The sequence below is a fragment of the Scatophagus argus genome, chromosome 3 (genome assembly GCF_020382885.2).
Source record: "Scatophagus argus isolate fScaArg1 chromosome 3, fScaArg1.pri, whole genome shotgun sequence".
In the NCBI taxonomy this organism is placed as follows: domain Eukaryota; kingdom Metazoa; phylum Chordata; class Actinopteri; family Scatophagidae; genus Scatophagus; species Scatophagus argus.
This window is the reverse complement of record NC_058495.1, coordinates 10,389,921-10,399,585: the sequence shown is the minus strand read 5'-3', so window position 1 is coordinate 10,399,585 and position 9,665 is coordinate 10,389,921. Positions and strand designations below refer to the sequence as shown.

Genomic DNA, 9,665 nt, shown 5'->3' with positions numbered 1-9,665 from the left:
TCTTCTGGCTAAACCCACTCTCTTTCATCCATAAAAGAAAGGCCAGGGAGCCTATGGGAGCTCTCGGCTGTCTCCTCCTACGACATGCACGAAAGTTGGCCACTTAAACTACTTCCAACCAGCCAGCAGACATTATACTGAACCCAAACTACACCAAGGGGAAAAGAGTAACAGTGCATTTTCCAACTCACGTACAAAACTTTGACTGCCACGGCTCTGTCTTGTAGATTTTTTGTTTTATTTGTAGCTGCCGTCATTTCTTTTCATTTTGGCACGTTAATCACCCCAGAGGAGAGCATCACTTTTATTCACCTCGAGTGGAAGAAGGGCTTGTCCGGTTTCGCCTGGGATTGGGATTTGACAGCACATTCAGCATCCTTTTGAGCATTTTTGAAGACATTCCGTTTTTGACTTGGACTTTGTGAGAGTAGCAGGTTCCAGTCCGTTTTGTTGTTTTGTCTGAGTAGCTACATGATGGCTACTTTACCAGGAACAGTGCCTCGGATGGTGCGCCCTGCGCCAGGCCAGAACTACCCGCGAACCGGCTTCCCTCTGGAAGGTAAGAAAAATGACAACATGTGTTTGTTGTCTGAACTTGCTTGCTTGCTGAAGACTAAACTCATCAATACTCCACTCTGCCAGCTTGTAGCGTGATAGTCACACAGAGCACACTTTGTTACCGGCGACATGTCGGGAAATAATAGGTACAAACAAATACGATGATGATTAAAGTTAACAACCGGCATCAAAAGTGAACTATGGTTTCAGGAAAGCATCAGTCCGTGTTTTGTTTTCAACGTGCACTTTTATTGTTTTTTTGTTTTAAAAAACACAACCTTACAGTCAAGTGCTTTGATTCAGACTGACATTATGTTATTGTTTATGAGTGTGTGCTTTGTAGGCCTATATAATTACCCCATATAATTGAATTTGTGTATGTGACAGGTCTGCTCTTCGCAGTGTGTGTAAATGTATATACACGCACTCTGTGTATATACATAATTATATTAGACAAGTATATTAGGCATAATTACGATTTTTATTTTCTATTAGTATTTGTTTTATGTGTTTGATGCTTTGCCTTTCAAATTACAGAAAAATGACATCAGTAATAATGATGTTGTAGAAAACGTTGTATTTTAAATTATTCTTTTTTTTACCGAAAATTGCAGCACAGTAATTTACCTTCATGACAGAATAATCAGATGCTTTTTTGGTCCGCTTTACAGAACATTTCTCATTAGCTCAACTTCAAATCTTGTATACACACACAAAAAGCAATCTAATTGGTAATTTTTTAAAACTTCGATGGCCACACTCGAGGCGTCTGAACATATGGGCGGAAAAAAGATCACTTTGTATTTGCATGCATTTATGGAAACAGTTTTCCCATTACACCCAGTTCGTGCTCAAGTGCTCTGAACTGAAATGTACAAAAAACACGTAGCTCGCAAGTTACTCGAGCTCCGGGATTTGTTCGAGTGTCCTGCTGCTGGAAATGGCAATAATACACACAGCAAAGAGATGGCTCAAAGGATCACATCAATATTTGTACAGCATGACTAGGAATAATCAAGGTGGGAAGTGTCACCCTCTGTAGTGTCTCTCGAATGTGAAATTGGATGGTGAAGTGGCCTCTGATACATCCTGTCAGCCAGACAGACGCTGGATGAGTTTGGCACGACGCTCTCTTGAAAATGTCTAATATGATAATGTGCGTAAACTGCGTCCCATTAAAAGTCAGTAACATAGCAAACATGCCATTATTTGACTCCAACACGGGCTGAATTGGCTTCATCAAGGCCTACAGCCGACACCGAAATGAACATTTTAAATCTTTAGTGATCTGTGCAGTTGTTTTTGTAGTTTTGAGACTTTTTTGTTTATTGTGGCACAGTATCCACCCCCCTGGGCCAGGGTAGGGTGAACCAGCTTGGCGGCGTGTTCATCAACGGGAGGCCCCTGCCAAATCACATCCGACACAAGATAGTGGAGATGGCACACCACGGCATCCGACCCTGCGTAATCTCGCGACAACTGCGAGTTTCCCACGGCTGTGTTTCCAAGATCCTCTGCCGATACCAGGAGACCGGCTCGATCCGTCCGGGCGCCATAGGAGGCAGCAAGCCCAGGGTGAGTGGGATCCATGAACGGGTCTGTGGGTCACTGCGCAGGCGGAAGGATGGGGTTCACGAGGTGCATCACACCTGAGTGAGCTCAAAGCTGGAAGTGTGTTATTATTACCAAGAGAGTGCAACCATAAAGACAAAAATTACGTTAGTCGTCCTCTGTGGAAGTCTTTGGTTCTCTGAAATAATAATAATACTAATGATAATTATTGTTATTATTATTATTATTCAAAATTGAAATCGCATCACCTCATAGCTAACCTGGAACATTTTTCTAATTATCAAACAAAATTATCAATTTATGTGAAATATGTGAACAAAAATATTTTACATAATCGAACAAAAAGAAAATCACCTCAAAAATTAAAATAAAGAACTAAATTCCCCTGCTTTTCATTTATTGTCTGTGGAGCTCAGTGTTGACTGACGGTAGGCCCACAGTATTGTCAATATTTAATACATTTTCTTTGTCATGTGTTTGTAAATATGCATATATTACAGGTTTACGGATAAATTATATTCTGACACTTTTTTCACTAGTGCTAAATATTTTGTTTATAGTGTCGTACACTTGCTTATAATATTCCCATTAAATAATATATAAATGTACATAATTAACAGTTTTGTCTTTTATTTTCACTCAATTAAAACTGTCTGAAATTTCTCCCTTCTCCCCCCCTCCTCCTTTTTTGTCTCTTTTCTCGACTTTGCACCACTTCAAACCTAAAGCAGGTGGCAACTCCTGACGTGGAGAAGCGGATCGAGGAGTACAAGAGAGAAAACCCGGGTATGTTCAGCTGGGAGATCCGGGATAAGCTGCTGAAGGACGGGGTGTGCGACAGAAGCACAGTTCCTTCAGGTGAGGCTTCATCTGGTAAGCTGCACTTTTTTTTTCTTATTACGAGCGAACACTGCAGCATCACTACTGAACATCACTTTGAATCCAACATGCTTTGAGCCCCTCAGTTACTGATAATAAAATGTTTCAGCGTAGCAGGAAGAACACCCAGAACTGTTTGACCCAGAAAAAAAAAAAAAATCACTCTGCTGGGAAAATATGCCTTTGGTCCTCAATAGTTTGTTGTTTTCTTTTGTTTTGTTTTTTTTTCAATAACTGCATTTATGGTGTAATTTTGGTCCTTTAATATAAAATTTTATTTTATACATTTTCTCAACGCAGCTGCTTCATGTAAAACTTTTCCTGTGCTATTTTTGTATGGTATCCTCCTAAAAAAAATGTATGATAGGATTACTATGGTTCTTTTATGGGTTTTAGGGCTAATCACCCATTTACTTTTTTGTTGCCATTAGTGAGCTCCATCAGCCGCGTTTTGAGGGCCCGATTTGGCAAAAAAGATGACGAGGATGACTGTGATAAGAAGGATGAAGATGGAGAAAAGAAAACAAAGCATAGCATCGATGGCATCCTTGGTGATAAATGTAAGTTAACAGCAGAAAGTATATGGCCCTTTTGTATATGTCTGAAATCACAAACGATTATCATTATTATCATTATTATTATTATTATTATTATTATTATTATGTAGGGTAAATCATAGCCTTGTAATCAGGAAGTAATTGTTTTAAACAGACTTCCTACTTCACGTCCTCTTGGGAAATTGTTCCACATCCGATCTGCAGCTAAACGCACAGAATTTATTCCTGCTTTTAACTCCGAGCCAGCAGTTGTTCATTCACTCAATTATTTATGAGACTCTTGGCAGAAGGTATTTAACTGCAGAAAATTAATTTGTGTAGCGAATTCCCCCTCATTCATTCACTCATTTAACGACCTCTAAACGACAGCTGACAGTTGACCCATTTCACAATCGATGTCAGTTCACTGACATTTCACCACTTGTCAGTTAAAGCGGAAATCAATGTTCATATTATTATTTGCTCTATTAGTAATGCTGCGAGGTGGGACAAATAAAGCTTTGATGCAGGTATTCGCTGTCAGTGTTTGTCGATAGTATTTACCTAAATTAAACTATTGATATCTACTATGATATACAATGTTTTCGTAGGGTGCTTTACATAATTAAAAAAATATAGAGAAAATTATAGTAATAAAACACTGGAAATATTAGATGCAATTAGACACTGGATTTTTTTTTCTATGTTAATTTATGGTTATTTATTAAGAGCAGAATTAGATTTGTTTGCTATTTTAAAAGACAAACCTCTGATTGTAAAGTCATATTTTTTAAATTATGTTTAGTGCCTCAAAGATTTTCTTGCCCAGGGAGTAAAAAAAATGCGCAGCTTCCAAACGTTACAAAGGTGGGCCCCTCTTGATGATCAAACATGAGTGAATGGGGTTTAGATAAGAGTTCACATAGGCCCTCCCCCACCCCTTTTTCCCACAAAAAGACACTGCCAATTTTTTTTCAAACTTGAAGATGAACTTCATGAGCAAAACCTCCCTTCTATTGACGCTTTTCTAAAGTGAAGAGTCGGAGGTACAAAAGCAAATCCTGGAAAGCAGGACAGCAATAAGAAGAGTATGGGCCCGACCATTCTCATTCAAAAATCGAGTAAAAGAGAGAGAAAACTTTGGACAAAGGGCAAGGAGAGACATAAAAGGAGATGAATTATTCAGTACGCCCCGCTGGTAGATAGTTTTGTAATTTTATATAATGGCCAGTTGGAGAATAATCAGTCGATAGCGTGAAAACGGTCTCTTTTTTCTGTCACACCACGCATTGATGTTATGAGAAAAATGTCACAATTTTGTTGCAAATATCTCCAGTGTCCATACAGACGGTCTGCTAAACCTGCTGGTGATGGATGTCCAGCGTTTCTTTGAGAGTCTGCTCGTTACGCACAACTCAGCCGCGTAAAACTGAGAACACATTTCCTGCGTAATGCGAGAGTTTGACTTGTAAAATGTTACCTACATCATCACCGGATTATTACCGACGTTTTATTGTTAGTAGCCTAGAAAATATCCACATTATTTTCGTGTTCCTGTTTTTATTATTATTATTATTATTATTATTATTATTATTATTATTATTGTTTAGCGCTGCCTGTGTTTTAATTCGGGACTCAATTACCTTGCTATAAAAATAGACGCACCGTCTGCGTAATGCAGTTTAGACTACCGGCATCCGGATGGCATCTAATAATGTTAATACTTATTAGAGTAAGCAGTGGAAACGCTGGTTGCTGAATAGGTGGCTATGTTCGTGCCGGGTGTAATAGCTCGCAGGCATGGTAAGAAATGTATTTATCCCCAATCAGCCCCTCACTCTCCGAGTTTGAAGCACAGCCCTTATGTGGAGAGGGGTTTTAAAGCAGATTAAATAGAGCCTTTTATTTCTTTTCACTTTCATCTCAGAGCGGAGCTCACAGTGGCTCGCCCAGGGCACAAAATTCATGAGATTTTTTTTTTTCGTTTACTTATCCAGATTTTAAGACTTTATTTATTTATCTATTTGTTTATTAGGCCTGTGTATTTGATTTTCTCAGAGGTTACATCACGGATTTAACCCAGCTCTAATCTAGCTTTATTAAAGGTGTATTTACGAGTTGTTTCTCAGGAGGATGTAGTGGAAGCTGAACCAACTAAAACTCAGTGTGCACTGAAAATAGTCCCACCTTTCAAAGCTACTGTATTGGCTCTTTTTTCTTCTGATGATTGTTAATCGTCAGTTAATCACCGAGCGAAGAGTGTGGTCTACCCTCCGTCTCGTGTGTGCAGAAATAAGTGTCATATCCGCTTTGTTGGTCATACACTGCTATTAAAATCTGTGCCAAGGTTAGATGACGCGCAAGAAGTAGGAGAAAGCATTACATCTGTGAGAAAGTGGGCATTGTTGTGCGCCACGCCGCTCACAGAAAGAGAGGAGAATCAGCTGTCCAGCGTCCATCTGCCACACTAATATAACCAACCTGACCGTCAAGATGAGGTGGAGACAGGAGATGGACACTCCAACAAATCGCAGGATTACCTGAGGTTCTCAAACTAATTAAACAGATGCCAGGTGGGATTATTTCCGCGTATCAGGGAGGGAAAGTGACAGAGTGGTGGAGAGGTGTGAGGAAGTCACGGAGCAGGTTAGGACTGGCTGAGAGGAAACCAGTGCAGTGTCAGGAACAGGAGGCGTAGATTGAGCCATGGGCCTCCACTTTGTTTTTGGCTAAATAAGTGTCTCTGCATATCCCTTTTGGCATTTCTGTCTCAGTGTTTGCTGTATTACCTGTAAAGGTTTGTAAATTCATGTCATACGTTGAACGGTTACGCAAAAAAACAGAGCCTTTCGACTTTGTTCTCCACTGCCAGGTAAAACTGCGTTTTTTTACACAAACAGTGAAGCACAAAAGAATAATTTCTGCTGCTATTAACGAAACACTCGGCATATAGTGATGAAGAGTGTGAAAAGCTGCCGCCTCCATGCTCTCCTCGTCAAAACACACACTAACACTCACACTTCTGTGCGCACACACCCAGTCTCTTAGAGTATGGTAATATAATGTAGCTATATTTCGGGTCTAAAGCCGTGCTGAATGAGAAGGACAGGGGAATGAAGCGAGAGACCACTTCAAACAAATCCATCTAGAACAGTGTGTGAGAGAGATTCAGTGAAAGTATGGGGAAGTTATTTAGCTATTAATAACGTTTTTTCCTCAGGCATTGAGAGTGACTCCATCTGCACTTTCTCGCAGCTATTTGGCTGGGTGGAAATTGAGGGAGACCCAAATGTTGGGCAGAGATAACATACCCATCATAGCCCAGACCCTGCGCTGTGCTTCACTGCATTAAACTCGGATTAACCTCCCCTGTCCCCGCAGCCACTCAAGCCACATTTCACTGGAATTTACAACGGTAGGCCTACATTTCGTATAAAGGGGGCAGGAGCTGAAAGACTCGAAATAGTGATAATAATAATAATAATAATAATAATAATAATAATAATAATAATAATAATAATAATAGGACTATTTATTTGCAGCACTAAAGGAAGACTTACCTCATTGGTTATTGAGACAAAAGTAAAATTTTCAGTTTTAACAGTTTTTGCTAAAATTAAACGACAGTTTGTTCTGCTAGCATTCAAATACACCTAGTATATATAGCTACTTTTAATAGCAGTGTCAACTTAATTGGTTAATTGGGACACATGGAATGCTGTTTAGATATAGAGCCAAGTGAGGTTTGCAATTTGCTCAATTCTTTTAGTTTTCAGAATTGTCTCTGAATTTAAAGGAGATTTTTAAGTTTCAGATGCCGTTCAGGTGGGACAGGTGAAGCTAACGTGACTGTATAATAAACAGATGCCGGATGTACACATCTCTGAGACTCATGGGTACCCCATAGACTTTAACAGCTGTAACATGTCTACCAAATTAGTAAGCGCATTGGTCCTAACTGCATTTCTCTGGTTGCTTCCGGAGCTTTTAACTGATGTTGGTGGGCTAAAGTCCTACTCATAACCTCAATGCAGAATTTATTTATTTCTAAATGAAAAACCTGCTCTTCCCCCCCCCCCCCAATCCAATCATTTGGTTATAGCTGCATAGCGTACAACATACTCACAAACAGAACAAAGTTAAGCATTCCCGCCAAACAGAACCGGGGATTTTTTTTTTTTAACACAGCATATGCAAAAAATGGCGGTAGGCCTGTAATTTGTTATTAATGACACACCGCGATATTTTATGACGAAGAGCTACCAAGAGTGTAACAAATTAACCTATTGGTTCCAGCAAGGTAACATGAGCAAAGCGTGCAACATAATAACATGAAACCCATTGCTCCTGAGTAATGAGTTATGCCGTCAGTTTTAAAGAGCGCACTTTAAGCTTGTAGGCCTACCATGTACTGGAGAGACATGTCGGTGTCAGGGGCTTTAAGTGTCGGAAGCATTAGGCTAAATAAAAAAAAAAAAAATGGAGTAGGCTTAAATTCATTCTGTGCTGGCATTTGACTTTGATCACATCAGAAATATTCATGGAAGCACAAACACTCTGCTCTGCCGCCATTATCCAGGCTGACAGTGATACCTCTCAAGGCTGTCTATTAATTAAAGTGGCGCTTACCATGTGGGACGACTCCCTATCTGGGCAAAAAATGGTTTTTCCATCTCTTGTGGGGCTCTTGAAAAGGGGCAATCTTCCCTCTCCAGCTTCTTGTGGGAAATTTAAAAGTGTACAGAGGAAGACATGGGGATTTCTAGCTCATTTATAAAGACGAGTTTATAATCCTTTCCTGCTTAATAACTTAAAAGGATTCAATTTCTCCCCTCATTTATGGGGTTATGATCGCACATTGTTAGGCGCAGATAGTAGCGTTTCAAGGTTAACATTTCCTGCTCGGAAATATCAGAATCTAAGCTCATAGGTGCCCTTTGTTTTGCCCAATTTTCTCCACAAATGCTGATAGGCCAATTTTAGATGTTGTTACTATTAACGTGATAACAACGGCGAAGCCGAAGAAGACCAAGTTGATAAGATGCCGCCATGCCACCGAGCATTTTTTAAATGATATGATATTTAATTATAGCATATAATTTCACCGTCGAGAATTAAATTCAGTAGGCTTACGCAGACTCTGAGGATTGAATGTCTGGTTGGGGGTCTCAAACCATACGAGACAAATTAAAGAGGAAGCGCTGCCCTCCAGGTATCCTGTCACAACAGTAGGGCGCTTCAGCGTGTCTCTCATTTCTGTCTGTGTTTTATTCCGCCAATTTTCACTATGGGGCTCCAGGATCCTGTGCTGTGCCTGCAGGACTCCGGTCCAAAATAAATAGAGAATCTCTTTTTTTTTCATCTTTCTTTTTCTTTGCTTAAGTTTGACTCCTCTCCTCTCTCTGTCTCTCTCTCTCACACACCCACACACACATACACACGCCATTCTCAGTGCGTAACAGGTGGGTATTGATGACAGAACTTAATTAAATAGTTGAGTTATGTGTCACTTTATTTTATTTGATTTTTTATCTTATTTATTTTACAGCTGATTCGTTGTATGTGATTTGTTCTTGGTGGTGGGAGGGTGTCTTAAATAGCCAATTAAGTTTAAAAATATGATATGGTGATTACATGATGCTTCTAGAGGTCATTTAATTTCGTTGGATGTAGGGGAATTTGGAGGGCGATTTTTGTAGTGTTTATGTAGAAATAGACTTGATATTTTGGCAAATACTTTGACATAAATTTGCTTCCATGTATTACACTTTTAATTTATATATTACCCCATCATTTTTGCGGCAAGCTCTGGTCGACACCATTTTTTGTATTTTGTGCCATTAGTTACATTATTATTATTATTATTATTATTACTTTACCGTTGCCAGCCTCCTGATCGCCTCAGACATTTACATTTCCACGTAGTCGCTTAATGTAGCCTCTTCCCCCAGATTGCCACCGCTTTGTTAGCAGTGATGTTTAATTGGCTGGAAGAAGATGAATGAGGCTGACAGGAATCAGCTGTCCAGAGATTCCCCTGTGAGTCTGACTCGGAAATCATAACCTGACCAGCTTTTCCTCCTCTGAAACCCGCTCGTTGAACTTGTCACATCTAATTAG

At 39.7% G+C, this 9,665-nt stretch overlaps 1 protein-coding gene across 3 annotated transcripts in view; it reads left to right on the top strand.

Moving 5' to 3' along the window:
- Window positions 1-327: 327 nt before the first annotated feature.
- pax7a (paired box 7a) overlaps window positions 328-9,665 on the top strand; it is a 44,257-nt gene continuing 34,919 nt past the window's right edge. The window contains exons 1-4 of one of the 3 annotated variants that reach the window (XM_046383340.1): window positions 328-559; window positions 1,898-2,133; window positions 2,859-3,003; window positions 3,441-3,569. In XM_046383340.1, coding sequence (XP_046239296.1) covers window positions 472-559; window positions 1,898-2,133; window positions 2,859-3,003; window positions 3,441-3,569 — 598 coding nt within the window. In that variant the 5' untranslated portion in view covers window positions 328-471. The remainder of the gene's footprint in view (window positions 560-1,897; window positions 2,134-2,858; window positions 3,004-3,440; window positions 3,570-9,665) is intronic. The other 2 variants (XM_046383339.1, XM_046383338.1) reach the window with 2 other exon arrangements.